The following is a 15844-nucleotide window of genomic DNA, read 5'->3' on the forward strand; positions in this document are numbered from 1 at the left end:
AAACTGTGTCACTAAACTGGCAACCATCACAGTAGCAGGACCTACCACAGTCCTGTGTTTGTCAAATGTTCATCATGTGTTAGTAATGATTCAGGAACTCACCATGGTGACAGTAGAACCACGGGCAGCTTATTATTGTATTAGAAAAAGTCAGTGATATTTAGGAAATTCAGGACTAAATATATTCTGAACCTGACAATGACAGCAAATCTAATTAACTAATACATTTTTTGTGATTATTATTTGAAGTGGGAAAGAACAAACAAACATTGATTATGGCTGGGCTCTTGCTCTCTATCTTTTTAATAAATCAAATGCGCCAAGCCTCAGCAACTGCAGGTTCTCAGGGACTTGGAGACTTGCAGAACAAATAATTTCCAGTTCATATTCCCACAAGAGGGCTATACTGAACAAGGTCAGCCAATGGGAGGCCTATTCTGAGTCTCTCCCCTTGTTATTCAGGGTGCCTGTATAAAAAGTAAGATAAAAAGCAAAGGAGGTTGTTTGGAAGATTCCAGAATGTCTTAGCTTGATCAAAGCGAGAGAAGGGCTTGCACCAGTAGTAAAGTGCCACTACTTGAACATTGGATGTCATGCCAGCTGGCCTGTGTTCTCAAATTAATGGAGGATGTCAAATTGATTGGATGGGCCTACAAATATATATACAGTTGTAAGCAGTGGGACTTGGATTAAAGGAATGTATTTGAACTGCCACTCCTAAACACGTAACTGTCTTACCTTGATGTGTTTCCCTGTATATTCTTCTTAGTCAATGTGCAAGTTGTGTAAGTCACACATATTAAATATGCATGGCTCTTTAATTGTACCCATCTACCAGCTATGCTTTCATGAGTCAGTGAATGGGAAATTCGTTTGGACAGTAATGCTGGCCAACATCTAACACACCTGTTCTCCACCATTTAATAAAGCTGTATAATATTTGTCAGTTGGTTTTCTGAAAAGACTCCTGTGTCACCTCATCAAAAATCTCCCTTGTGTTCAGCTATCAATGTGAGTGAAAATGAAATTGATCAGTCTTTTGCTACTATAACTATATAAAATACTGCACTATTAGTGTAATCTAAGATGAGGATGATATGTGTGTTACGCGTGATGTGATTGTGCCTTTAATAATTCATTAAGCTACAAATGGGAGTTTTTGTCTGAAGGAAAACAAAACAAAATGGCCCTTCAGTGCTCTGTGGCAATTATAACCATAAACTCCACATTTTAACCAATCCCATATAAGTACTGTTTATCCTCCTGAGACCCAGCTGAAAAAAGTAATATGTTAAAATAAGTATTTAATTTTTTGACATCATGCAAGTGTGGTGGATGACACGTTGCAGCGAAAATATTTTCAAAATATGATTTATTTTTATTGAATGTCCCTTGTAGTGGACATCAGACTATATGGTTCTTGAGATTAAGACCAGAGACTGATGTTCCCTACAGGGTACGAAAAGAAATGGTCAGGTTTTAGGAGGAGAGATAGAAAGCCTTTCCAATTATTCCCTCGAGCCCAGCAGTCTGCATGCATGATCACAAATCTGCCTGTGCTTTCTTTTAAATTAAATTAGCTAGCAAGCTATCTAACGTGATTTTTGGCTTTGAAAACTTGATAAGTTTGCTCCTAAACTGAGTCAGTTATTAATAGCTTAAAATTGATCTCAGATGACAGGTGTTGTTGTTGGTGTCAGCATCGGTGTCGCTTTCGGCAGTTGTTTTGCTAGCTAGTTAATTAAAAACTACTATTTAATGGACCATCCCTAAAACTTTTATGTATGAATATTAATTTCTAGAAGGAACATGCTCCCACAAGGAATTATATTATATTTTTTGCTAATTAACATGGAAAAGGTAAGTATACATCTTTTTCTTTGGAGAAAAAATCGACTGCACAGGGTCTTTAAATGTAGAACCCTGGCTGTTTGCACTAATTACATACTTAGGGTGCCTTGTGATTAAGCACATCATTATTTATGTTCTTTCGGGAGGATTTCACAGTATGTTACAATTCTGTTAGACAAATCTGTTTTCTGTTTCTCCTCAACCCCCTGCACCAGCTGCAAAGGAACACATCTCGAATTATGCTTCATTACCAGTTTCCCCTCTCAACCAAAAAACATCTCCTCTCTCATTTTAATTAGGACCAAATAACAGACTCCTGCCCCACAAACCCAATTTCCTGCCACATTGAACATGAGCTGTTTTTCAGTCAGCTCAGAAATGTCAGGATGAGTTTGGCCACAGAATAGCGCAGCGTCGTCCACCCCACCCCCCAGTGACCGCAGGAACAGGGAGGAACAAGAGGAACTCCCAGTTTCCCTTAGGCACGTCTCAGGCCTTCGCTCTTAGCCTGTTTTGACATTTCCTTAGCCCAGATACGAGTCCCCGGGATGGCACACTAATTGAGCGTAGCTAAGCGGATGTTGCTCTGCTCTTAATGGGTTCCTGGCATTGCACAGCGGTGGCGGTGCAGACTAGGCTTCCGGTTGTTTATTTTTATCCCTGATTTCTCTGACTGCATTTTCTCCTCTGCCCTGGGTGGGGGAGTGAGGGTGAACATTAGCGAGGCGCGGAGTGATTTAGATCGGTGTCATTGTCGGCCTCGGTGGCTTTCTGCAAGGTAGTTGCCACTTCACTGAAGCTGGGGACTTGTTGTACCGTTCATGAGCAGCTTAACAAATGGCACTGCGGGCTTGTGTTTGAAATGTAGTCAAAGCTGCGGCTCTTCCAACATTTATAGCGCTGTTTTCTTCTGCAAAATCTGAACTGAAAATAAACTACCATTTATTTTGATTTACGTGCTTTAACAAGAAATAGTTATAACAGTCGACATCTACACATATGCATAGATTTAGCTGCAGACAGAGACATGTTGAATATGTAGCCTATGTATGTTACATGTTTGTTATGCAGTCAGCTATAATAGTCATAGTAAAAATGATCTTACTACATATCTTGAATATTTTCTTAATAATCAGGAAATACAGTGCAGAGAATTTTCAAATTTAAGCCAAATCACTGTTCACTACATGCCTACTTGAACACAGACATTCCCCTTTACATGCACTTTGGGTTTAATGAAAAAATTGCATCTATGATTACCATCACAAAGACAGTTGACGATTTCCCAGCCATTTTGTCTCCAAGCCAATGAGCCAAGATGCCCATCAAATATTGGTCCAATGCCATACTTGCCTAATGTCAGGATTTTGAGCATGGGCTGTGAATCTGAGCCGCTATGCAATTGAATGAGTGATGACACCTGCCACCTCATTACCTAGAAGGTCACAGAAGTGGATAAGAAATGGTTTAACTTTTTGTGGTACAAAATGATTTTCCCTGGATTTTCATTTCTCATAGAATAACTATTAATTTGTTGCATGGCTACATGTTTGCTTTATTATATGAATGATATGCCTCTGCCAATATACTTTCTTTCTTTTATTTATTTATTTATTTTAATGTTGCCTCTCCTACAGTGGGTTTCTCATTTTTCTCCTCACAATTATTACTAGCATACCGCTCTTGAGTAGAACCTTGGAGCGGGTTCAAGCACCCGGGCCTACGACCCAGCTGGGGAGCATCAGCTGCATCTTTTTTGCAAGGCACTTCACTGTAATTACTCCAGTAAATATCCGCCCATGCACATGAAGTGGTAATATGCAGAAAACTGTGTTTGTAAACTGACCTCAACAGGAGTTTCTACAAATGAAATAACAATTATGCAACAATGTGGCCCCGTGCTTGCTGCTTAAAATCCGTGTGGAGGTTTAGATTTGAATTGACCATTTAATGTGCTGCTGTGGGCTCTTGAAAGAGACGCCATATTGAATACGCCGGCTGATATTGAATCCAGCGTAAACATTCTTGCCCTGCATTTATTGTGGAGGTATTCCTAAGCTTTTCTCTTTGAATCTTACCACCCCGAGGGCTTGGCATTCAAAATGAAACAGTGAATAATGGGAGAGGAACGTTGTCTGGCAGAATTCATATGAGAAAACAGACGCCCATAATCAAAAAGGGCAAAGATAAGGAGCCACACGAGAGTTATGAATAAAAGATGAATCTGATATCGTTATTTCAGAAATTGCATTAGACCCTCTGTTTCACAGTGGTTACACATAATGATGACATGCCTCCTGTCCAGATTAAATGGGCAAAATGCAGCCAAATTTATTATAAAGGGCACAACAATCTGGTAACAACTGTAATATCTTCTCTTTACTGTGGGATTTATGTTTATTTGAGCATCAATGGGTAAATAACGTTTTGTGTGCTAGGCAGGAAAGTTCTGGTTTGTTTTGTGAGTAGGAATCTACAGCTATGGAATGGCTTTTTATATTGCATAATACATTAACATTACTTTGAGGCGTATTCTATGAAATATTATCAATAGTCTTCCTTCTATTTTCCACTCATCCGGTAGCTTCTACTTGCTAGACCTTGAACCATTCTCTGTGTGCTTTACGTGTCTTTGCTGTTGCTATTTTAGTTCGGTGCACCATTTTACATTTGATATAACAGAAATTGAAAAAGGCCATTTTAGGACATTGGAATGAAAAGGTTGTGGCTTAGCCCAGAAGTTTACCAAGTTTGGCTAATCCAAGTGCAAATAAGCAGGAGTGATCCAATAGGAGTTAGACTCAAAAAGTGTTTGTTTTGCACAGAGCATTCTCAAATACTGTAGCATGGCTACATTAAGGAATATAGGTTTTTACTGTGTTTCTCTTATGTGGCTTTGATTGAGAGGGAATGGGGAAACATACATTGGAATGTTTGGAATATATACATTGGAAATCTGTACATTATCAAATCTATTGTGAATTCAGGCCATTCAGTGTAAATTTTAAAACTGTGGAAATTGGTCAGAGAAGGGAGGAGGCGGCAGAATGGATGCGCTGGAGGTTTCCTAACCTTCCTGTCCAATCATTTTCAATTAATCTTCTCTGGCATAGTTGTCTTACATCTGAAAGCATTCTTTTCGGATTCCCTTCATTATATCCATCATTGGACCGACAAGAAAGTGAAATACTTTTGGGAATTCTCACAGTGCAAACTACTGCTGCAGTGCTGAAGTCCTGTCTCAGTATTTTTTAAGAGAAGCGCACGCATTGCATGGCTTCTTGCGGGTACTGTTGCTGTGCCATTATTATAAAGGCTTGTGATTTCCTCATCCGTGACTGTAGTCTCCACTGGAACAAATGATGCCTTGAGGGTCTGTGTGTGCATTTGAGGCTCAGTGAGAGATGGAGGACAGTGCCACTCATGTGGCACAGAATGCAGGGCTACATGGCGCGTACCTCGGGGTCTAACCCAGTCCACTGCTGTCATCACATCCTGTTAACCTTGGACTTATGAAGCACAAGAGGATCACTCTATGAGTTTATTACTCTGCGACTGTGGTTTTTCAATTAGCTGAAAGGTGAATCACAAACTCAAAGCCAATGCTGAAATCATTTCGCCTTGTGTCTTTAATGTGAGTCCAATTGACATAGTGAAGCAAGGAAAGAAATTGATCAAAGCACAATGCCATTAATTTTACATAGAGGCTGGAATTACCCTATTTTTTTCTCCTCAGAATTTGGTAACTTCAGTAGTCACTAAAACTTACTTGCTAACCTTACATTTTCGGGAAAAGAAATAGTTCTGGTCTAAATCCCAGGCATTTTAATGCTATCGTGCTTTGCACATTTAATGCTGTTAGTAGTTGCAACTACATCCATAATGGGTTGGTGGTGACAGAATGACAGTGCAGCCAGGCTATCCTGAAAAGGTGGTTACTGCTACACTCTCATATTCGATTCAGATTATTGCCTAGCCCTTCTGCTTTTTTTGCTGATTAGATCTCGTGTATGACCACTGACTCATTCTCCTCAACTCTGATTCTTGCCTTAGCCCTTCCAGTTTGTTTGCCCCGTGATTTTGTGTTATTGACCATTTGCTCTCGTATTCAATTCCCATTCTCACTGTGCCTCTCTGCTTTGTTTGCTGATTGGATTTTGTGTTTGACTGTACGTTCATGTTTGACCTCGACTCTCGTTTTGCCCTCTGCTCACCGTATATGTTTGTTATTTTGCTTTGGTGTTTTTCCTCTATTTTTGAAGCTACTCTGGGTGGAGATTTAACACTCCGTAGGGGGTACGCTATTTGGGCTTTTAGTTTCCGACTATGAGCTAACTGTCCGAAGTTCAACGTTCAAAACCGCCTCGTGCCCAGTACCCTAGCCTAACCCTACCCTACCCTGAAGACTAGCCAGCGTTCAGATAGATTTGGAAAGGCAGATAGGGGCCTGAGTTACAGGTCAGCTTGCAGTACATTTCCCTTACCAGTTTGTCTTATCATTCACCCTGTTACGGTCTGACCCTAGGCCAGGACATAACACTTCTTAAATTTGCTGAAATGATTTGAGTGAGGGGCAGAGCACGACCGGTTTGCTGTAATAGTACCACAGGGCGAGTACCACTGATAAAAGGCTAATCCTGACAGTGAGTGTAAATCCAGAGCCAAACTGACCCTGGTAGCTGGCTGCCTTTTTCTCTCTTTGATCCCCTGCTGTCATCATGACCCCTGTTGTGCAAAGGGTATGTCCAGCATTCTCCAATATTGTTGCTCTGCTTCCTTCAGTAAGAAATCAAAGCCCATGCACAAAGAAAAAACGTTGGTGTTTCCTGGAGTCAGCCTAATTCTGTTCCTGATTCAGAGTGGCTGGAAAGCCTACAGTTCCCTCAACATTTGTTTTTCTGGATTGTGGAACTGATCGTAATTTAGTTCTCTGTAGATGTGAAAAATTGCTTACAGATTCTCAGGTCCATGATGAGTTTGGTCAATGATTGTTATTTTCGGTATGGATGCATATATTCTCTGTATTTTCTCTCTGAGTTGTTAAGATTAATGGTTAAGGAATGCTTTCTCTGCCCTCTCACCTTCTTTGCAACATCAGTTATAAGCAGACATTTGGCCTGCATCATTTATTTTTATTACAAAAGCAGGCACGACAAAGAATATTCTATGAAAAAATATTTGTTAACAAATAAATAACCTAATACATGCATTAGTTGGGTACCAACTCCCTCTCTGTGTCTTTGCGTATGGTGCGCCCCTGCCTCTCCTAACAGCTGACCTGACCTGACCACAGGACTGAATCTTGATATTTAGCTTCTCTGTAATTTTTTGCTTTTACATTCAAGTACTTTCATGCAAAATTTAAGACCCATAAATGATGCAAGCCTATCTGGCTTTTTATCTTACTGTAAAGGGAAAGAACAATGTTTTATGGTCCAAAAGTGAGTTTTAATTATGCAAGCATGACAGATTTCTGGCTGACATTCTGATGCTGCATGGAGTCTCTGTCGTTATGTCTTAAAATTCCTGGAAACCATGGCAATAAGTTTGGGATTACTGGTCCCCCATTTTGCAATAAAAATAAAGCCAACACAGTCCATAAATAAATGGCTGTAGTGCCTCACTAGTCACTCAGGAGAAAAACAAAACACCATCCAGGATTGTACTTTCTCTTTTTTTAAGGAGAGCAGACAGTCTGACCTCCTTTCATATATTTGTCTTTGTTCAGACTGGGGAAAGGCAGGGAGGGTAACAGCTAGAGAAGGGATTGCAGGATTGCAGGTCTGACAGTGCTGTGCCCCCCTCTCAGCATTAGCAGCCAATGGCTACCTTTACACCACGGGTCTTTATGCCCAGTTTAGATTCTTTTTGCCTATATCCTATGTTTTTAGACCGCCTGTTTACATCTACTTTTAAAAGTGAACCATATTTGATACCAGGTCTAAAGGAAAGGGGCTCAAGGCCACCTGCACAGGCCTGTTATGGTCTCATAATGTACTACAGTAATTCCTATTTCTTTTGACCGTAATATGACTGATAATAAGATGGACTGTTTTTTATTCGTTTAAAGCGAACAGTCCATCTTACTATCAATCTTGTTTAATTTGACTGTAATTTCATAATAAGATGGACAATTTGATTTAAATTAAAGGCAAAATCTATTTTTAGATTGATAGCATGACAATCAGTTTATATGTTAATCATTTTTCATTGTACAAAACAGCATTCAGTCATGTGTTAATTATATTTCCAGTGTATGGTTCATATAGATTGTTGCAAAATCAATGGCTAGAGCTCTTAATTAACTGAAATGTATGCAAGTGCAAGGTTAAAAGAAAAGCTGTAAGCAGGACAGAGGGGGAGACCAAACATGAAAAGAAAATGAATATGGATTAGTCAAATCACAGAGAAACCACAGTGCCAAGGTCAACAGGGACTTCAAATGATCAATATTTCTTCCTTGTTTCACCATTTGTGATGAGGCCTTGAAAGAGGACTTCTCTGTAAGCTTGTGTAATGTTTTGCTGACATCCCCACATCACTAACACCTGCAGTCTGAGCTGAACTCTCAATGTTACCATAACACCTGTCCATATATGAGGATTTGTGAGTGACTGGTTTATTAGTTCTACTGCTCCTACTGCTACTGCAAAACAGCAATTCATCATACTTGCTGTTCAAAGTAACTGTTGCTGTTCCCAGTATGGTAATACAGTGTCATTCCACAGGCCCAATGACCTGAAAGGGATTGAAGTTTAAGTGCAAAGATTTCAGATTTTTAAAGTGCTGGACAAAAAGTTCTCTCTCAAAACATTCTCCAAGCCACAGCTTCCTAACATTTATGTCAGCCAAGTCACTTTCCATTTTGTACCCAACACTGAAAAATTACCTGTTTAAACTGCATATTCACTAAGTAAATCCTGAACTCTGAGCATTTACGACAGCAGTGTCTTTCCAGGGAAATGAACCCACCACCTCTGTGTTGGAAGCCCAGCTGCATAACCACTATTCTACACCTCTGCTTATAGCTTTTTGTTTTCTTTTCGTTTGTTTGGTTTCTCTGGATAATGACATGTGCTAAATGACTTAACTTGAGGTCACAGAAACATTTGATAATAAATAGTATTTTGACAGCTCCTTGGGGAAAAAACATAGTCTTGCCTTCGATTTAAAGAGGAAGGGCCTGTCTCTCAAATCAAGCTCCTTGCTTGCCACTCTAGCCTTGTGGTTTAGTCTTGCAGAAGGAAAAATATGAGTGCAAAGTGAGGAAAGTGCTGGTGTTCTTATATGCAGTTTGATTAGAGTTTGATTCATGTGCCATTGGTTCTGAGCTTGGCGACATTTACACTCTGAAGTGAGGGTTGTGAAAGGGTTGCTCAAACTTGCGCTTGTAGTGTAAAGTTCATAAGCTCTTTTTGTCGGAAGTATTGTAAATGGGATGAAGTGATCCTCCAACTTACAGATCAAAATGGATGAGGAACATACATTTTCATGTGGCTCAGAGGGAAACAAACTGAATTTACTGAAAAATAGCTGTGTTGGTAATAACATATATATTTTTCAAAATTTAATCTCTGTTGCAAAACAAAATTGTCAAGTTAACATGATGGTTTTCTTTGTGCTTGTGTTGAGCCAGAACAACTGAAGATTATTCCCTGAAGAAGATGTGAGTTCATAAGGTGGTGACCCCTCCAAAATGGCAAGACTTCCTCTGAGCTTGTGAACCAAAGGATGCCTGAGAGACCATGACATCATAACCAGATACCAGAGAGCAGGGGCAGTACTGTACCAGAGTGGTTAAGAAACTGGACTTGTGACTCAGAGGTTGCAACATCAAATCCTCAGGAAAAGGTTGCCAACCTAAATTTCTAAAGTGAAATATCAAGATGGATAAATGAATAGCATGTAAAAACATAAGCTTTATAAGTCACTCTGGATACGGGCATCTGCTAAGCAGATAAATAATGTCATAATGTTTGGACAAATCACCACAGCACATCGCAAAGGACTGCTATGCCTACCAGAGGAGCTTGTAGAGTTGTGTCGTTGGAGATTACCCCACCTGGCTCTCAGTCCCTAAGGGGTCCCCTTTTCGTTTAACTTCTTCCTCCGCTCTGCGGTGGCCGGGACTGATTGGGATTTCGGAAGATGGATAAAACCCCCGAGGCCCTCAACCTTTCCTTCCTCCTGGATCACGAAAGGGAGATGATCCTGAATGTGCTTCAGAAGGATGACAAGCTGAGGAAGCTGGAGGAGAAGAGAGTGCGGTGAGCTTCGTCCTGCACTGGGGATGGTGTATTTGCTATTAATGGTGTCAGTGGTCTGTTTGCATTCCTGAATACTGTGCATTAGGTTAAAATGGTATGAGTGGGGTGAAAGAGCTACAAAGAAGTTTTAATGCGTATTCTTCAAGTCCCTAAATGGTCAATTTTTAGCACCAAGTAGTAGACCTTTGAGAACCACAGTGCAGTAGCCTGTGCAAAACTGTTTTTCTGTGTGTGAGAGAGAGGGAGAGAGAAAGAGAGAGAGACTGTGTGTATACAGTGAAGATGATCAATTTGGAAAATGTTTTCAATGGCACTTAAGTGTCTTTGATGTCTCTCCATCCCCATCACTTTCTGAAGAGGAAGGAAAGCACTTCTTCTTTATTATTCTTTATTCTAGCATTTTTGTGTGATTTATATCCTCAGTGCCTCCCGCAAAGCAGCCTGTTCCTCCAATATTCTGACTGTAGCATATAGATACATTTGTGTGGGAGGTATTTTGTATTAAAATACAATTTAATGCCTTTGCTGCCCATCCCTGACCCTAGGAAGTTGAAGAACGAGCTGCAGGATATCAAGCACAGTGGTGCTCAGCACCTCCCGGAGGCCAGTGAGCGCCAGTGCGGCCGCTGCCAGAAGTCCCTGGGTCTGATCTTTGACCGCGGCGAGCTGTGTGAGGAGTGTGGGCAGCGCGTCTGTGAGGCCTGCTGCGTCTCTCCAGCCGCAGGGAGGTGGAGGTGCTCTGTCTGCGCCAAGATCTTGTGAGTCCACCTCCTCCCTCAACCCCTTAACCCCCGCTCCCTGCACCTCCTTCACATAACATTCTACCGGGGGGCTGTTTTTTGTTGGTGTCCTTCATTTAAATTCAGACAATGCACTTCAGACAAACAAAGCACAAACAGTCCTTCACAGTGGTAGACACTTTAGGCTGTTTTCCAAAAAGCTAGCAGATATGTGCATTTAACTACTACCTTAAATTTGATTTTATATTTTCTGAAAAGGGGGATTTTAATATCCCCAGGACGAAAAGCCTTTAGTTAGACTTTACAAGGACAAGACCAGCTTATCAGTCTTGCAAACCAGACTTATAAAATGTTGGCTTATGCAATCAAACAGTAGACCATTGTTCTGTTTCTCACAGAAGCGCTCTTGGCATTTTAAATGTCAAAATGGTGTGCATGGTATGCTTGGTGAACTTACAAAACAATATTAATGGAGCCAGTCACCCTTTTCACACATGCAGCCTCACTAGGCCACGTTCTGGACCATTTAGGGGTATTGTGTGAATGCAGGCTCAAGACCCACTGCAAATGATCCATTTGATGTTAGTGTGAACAAAGCCATAACTTCTGGATGGAGCACAAAAAACTTGATGTGTGTTGGTTAAACTTTCATCAAGCTGCATTACCTCCTAATAGCTACTGCAAAAAATAAGTATGTGCCGTGAGCCCCAAATAAATAACCTACCTTACTAACAAGCCATGCAGTGCATGCTGTCACTGGCAAATATCCATGTCATGTAGTTATAGAAATGTTCCCTTAAGTGTACATGCACATTAAAGTATGACAGGACTAGCCATTATGATTGACTTTTTCATCACTAGCAACAATTAGCCTACTGTCACTATCTTGTGTGAATGTTGTCAACCTTTTAGAATATTGGATAATTCTTGGTTGTGTGGACAAGACAAGCCCCTAATTACCAGAACAGATAATGCAGCAATGGTCTGTATTGTGAGTGTGACAGTGGCTAAAATGAGATAAGCATTTTTGTCATAAGCTATTATTGTGCTCTGTCTAACCACACGGTGTTGTTCTCTATGATGGTCAGGCAGCTGAAGGTGGTGACAGGCGAGTGGTTTCTGGAGGAGCGGTCGAAGAGATTCTCTCCGGGAAGCATCCTGAGCAGTGACGTAGTCAAGCAGTCCATCCTGTACTGCCCCCCAGGTGAGACCTCTGCCATGCAACCACTATCACTTACTTCCTAGGGGAAATGGGTTATTCCAAGTACAACTGAGGTCTTAGCATGTGTTTCTAGGTCTGAGTGAAATCTAAATGTGATGCTATTTTGAGAAATAGCACACCAGACACCCACAGAGTGTGAGAAATGTATTCATCCTCTCTCTGGTGCTAGCTCTCCTGCAGTACTGTGTGGCCAGCAGACTGGAAAATGGTCATTAGCTTGTTCTTGAGTGCTTCACTGCCTAGCTCTCTCTGGTCCTCCATTCTCAGGATGCTGGGATTAAGGTTTGCATTCCTCTCTGGCCTCCTCCAGGTTTTAATAATTAATAAAACATGCCTTTTAATTGCATCCTACTCTTTACTATTTTACTGTATGTTTGTTTTAGTTTTATTTTCAAAAGACAAACATACAGACACAACAGCAGCTACATACAGTACTGTACTGGTTGTGCAGGTGAGATAGAAAAGCCCAAAGGGTCATATAGTACCCTCACGTAGTACCAATCAATCAAGTGAAACAATAAACAATTATAACAACAAAGGGAAGAACAAAAAAAAACAGGCAATCATAAAAATTTTAAAAGCAACTGCCTTCAAGGAGGCATATAAGATGAAAGGGGAGGCAGATAAAGAGGAAGAAAAACTAGAAAAATCCTGCAAACAAAATAAGAAACCATGTGTGAGAATGTGAGTGAGTGGGTGTGTGTGTGTCAGTGAGAAGCCTTAGTGCTCAGTCAACCTGGGTCGTTAGACAGACAAGTCTGTATTTATAGTTACTGAGAGATGTGGATATTTTTCCATGTGAATGTAATTATACCATAAATATGATCATCTGCACCTGATAGAAAACTGACACATTGTAGTTTGGAAGATGGGGATATGGAGGTTCTTTGTATTTCTAGTGTTATAAGTGTGTACCTGAGAGTTCAGCTGAAAGACGTTTTTACAAGGCAAGGGGAGAAAATGTGGACAGTATGTCTGTTTGTATATGGAAGTGCAAGTCTGATAAATATTCATGTTAAATATGGAAAGGATTTTAAGGATTTTTTATTAAACAGTGGGGCTGAGGTTTCAGTACGGTTTGAAAACATGGCTTGTATGTGGAAGCCCAGTCAATATTCCTATAGGTAAGGTCTGGATGAATCAAACTATAGTACAATGTTAGTAGATAGGCCTGATGAACCAATCTGCTGATTTTGCTGATCATGCCAATGGACTTTGTTACTGTACTGCAAATATGATGAACATGGTCTTTCCAGTTGAGTTTTTAATCAACTATAATACTGTGGACTACAGTTAATGACACTTGTTTAATTGAACTGAGACTAGCATTTTTTTTTTGTGAAAACTATTGTTAGATTTTTTCTTTTAGTGACAGTTTGTTCAATTGAAACCATTTGGATATATATGCTAAGCCAGTATTTGCTTCTGTGATAAGCGAATAGAAGTTGTGTGACAAAATCAGATTGTATCATCAACAAAAAAAACAATGAGTAGTGAGGGAAAGCAGCAGCAAGATCATGGATGTATTACAAGAATAATAAATGTCCCAGAATAGACCCATGTGGAACACCACAGGTAGTCCTAGACTTATTTGAAGCCCATTCATTGGCAGTCACAAATTGTTCTCTCTTTACAAAATAGGTTTGGAGCAACTTGTGTGCTTCACCAGCAAAGCCATAGTGGCATAACTTATGGAACAGTATGTCATGATTAACTTGGTCGAAGGCATAGGATAAATCTAAAAATATTTCAACAGCATATTGATTTTGGCTGAGGGCAGTGTGAATTTTGTCAGTGAATTGAAGTACAACCATGTTTGTAGAGTAGGTCTTTCAAAATCCATATTTCTAATTATATAAGATGTTATGATCATTCAAGTGTTTGAGTATTCTGTTATAAATCAAACGTTTTCAACGTTAAAAAATGCCACGTTATTCACACTTACAAGGCACTAAGTCATTAATTCAAACTTGTAAAATCTAGGGCAGCCAATTAAACGTATTGATATCTAAATTAGGCCAAGTTACAAAAAACAATATTGGCTATCTTAGCTCACACAAATCAAACAAGCTGTATTCCCGAGCAATGCTACCCAATGTTTTCTAATTTATTTCAAGTAACTTGGCCTTGTGTTTACAAGCATACAGTAAAGTAATTGTGCTAACATACATCTGGATAAGTTTGATAGATTGAATATTTATTTAATAGGCCTAAATATTTCAAGTATTTATTTGTTTATTTATTTATTTTTATTAGTATAATGGGTAAGGAGCTGGTTTTGTAACCTAAAGACTGGGTTGGACACTGCTGTTGTACCTTTGAGCAAAGTACTTAACCTGCATTACTTCAGTAGAGATCCAGCTGTGTAAATGGATGCAATAAGCAATAAGCAATGCTATGTAAAAAGCTGTGTTAGTCGCTCTGGATAAGAGCGTTGGCTAAATGCCTGTAATGTAATATAATGGGTATTTCCTATATTTTTTTTCTTTCTGTGGCCAATTTCTGAAGACCAAGGGTAACCCAAGTTTTCTGATAATTAATGGCTTTATTTTGAGAACTAGGGGGAAACTTTTATTAAAAACAGAATTGAAAAAATATGAAAAGCCTTGTATGCTAGATCTACATCGCAATGCTTATACAGCTCTTCCCATGAAATATCATCAGTCAGCCTCTAAAAGCAATCCATATTCTTACTACTGAAAACTCTACAATTGGTAGTTTTTACATTGCTTTAATTTCTACTTTTAGTGTCTACTGTGTGACAGAGAACAGGAAAGTGGTAGGAAATGTCAGTGAGTGTGCAATATGCCAGACTTAGTCATATTGTCAAAGGAGTTGGTGAACAGTGTGTTTATAGATTACATGATAGTAATAGTTAAAATAAATATTATTCAGGAAGTCAGCCATCAAAGAATGATTGTCTCTCTTGAATTGATGTTGAAGTCACCAAGAAGAGAATATAATTTTCTTTCCTTGTTAATTCTGTTTAGGGTAACTGTAATCACATCATTAAAAACTAAATTGTCTGAGTCAGGGGGTCAGTATACTCCATCAATAATTATTTTTGTCCCACTAAAGTAGAAAGCTGAGGGGATTTCAAGGAAGAGTGACTCAGCTGGATCTAGTTTATGACTGAGATCATCTCTAATGACAGAATATCTATGCAAATAGATGGACCACCTGCTCTCTTTTTTAACAGTAATGAATTTAGTTATATTTAACTGTTTCGAATTGCAGTGTTATCTCTATTTTAGTTTGCCAGATCTCAGAAAGAGCAATGACTGAGAACTGATAGATAAGAGAAAACAGATATTGTAATAAATGCTCCTGGTTTTTGGGAAGACTTTGGATATTGAGATCAAAAGTTGAAAAGATACTAGATGAGTTGTGTTGATTTCTCACATTTCTTTTTCAAACCAAGCACTATCTCCCAGCCACCTGTAAAATAACACACTGACTTTATTGTGTTTGTATTGACTCAGTGCATTATATATTAATATAGTGAACTGAGCTACAATAATTCAATAAAAATTCAGAGAATATTTATTCTCTTCTCTCTCTCTCTCTCTCACGCACACACACACATGCATATCTATATATATATATATATAGTCTATATTTAGCAGTAAACTGAATGATGGGCAGAACAAAAACAATCCTCAAAGCTCCAGTGTTCCATGCTCAAAGCATTGCCAGTCTGTTTGCCTCCTCAAACTTCATCTTGAAATTATACGTGAAGTTCCTTGGTTTTCATTATAGCGAGA

General features: G+C 39.4%; 1 protein-coding gene across 7 annotated transcripts in view; it reads left to right on the forward strand.

The window, feature by feature from the left end:
• LOC118214382 (synaptotagmin-like protein 5) overlaps positions 1-15844 on the forward strand; it is a 44294-nt gene that overhangs the window by 16422 nt on the left and 12028 nt on the right. For 6 of the 7 annotated variants that reach the window (XM_035394292.1, XM_035394294.1, XM_035394295.1 and 3 more), the window contains exons 2-4: positions 9484-10118; positions 10664-10876; positions 11947-12062. In XM_035394292.1, coding sequence (XP_035250183.1) covers positions 10000-10118; positions 10664-10876; positions 11947-12062 — 448 coding nt within the window. In that variant the 5' untranslated portion in view covers positions 9484-9999. The remainder of the gene's footprint in view (positions 1-9483; positions 10119-10663; positions 10877-11946; positions 12063-15844) is intronic. The other variant, XM_035394293.1, reaches the window with a different exon arrangement.

The sequence above is a fragment of the Anguilla anguilla genome, chromosome 15, assembly GCF_013347855.1.
Source record: "Anguilla anguilla isolate fAngAng1 chromosome 15, fAngAng1.pri, whole genome shotgun sequence".
NCBI lineage: Eukaryota > Metazoa > Chordata > Actinopteri > Anguilliformes > Anguillidae > Anguilla > Anguilla anguilla.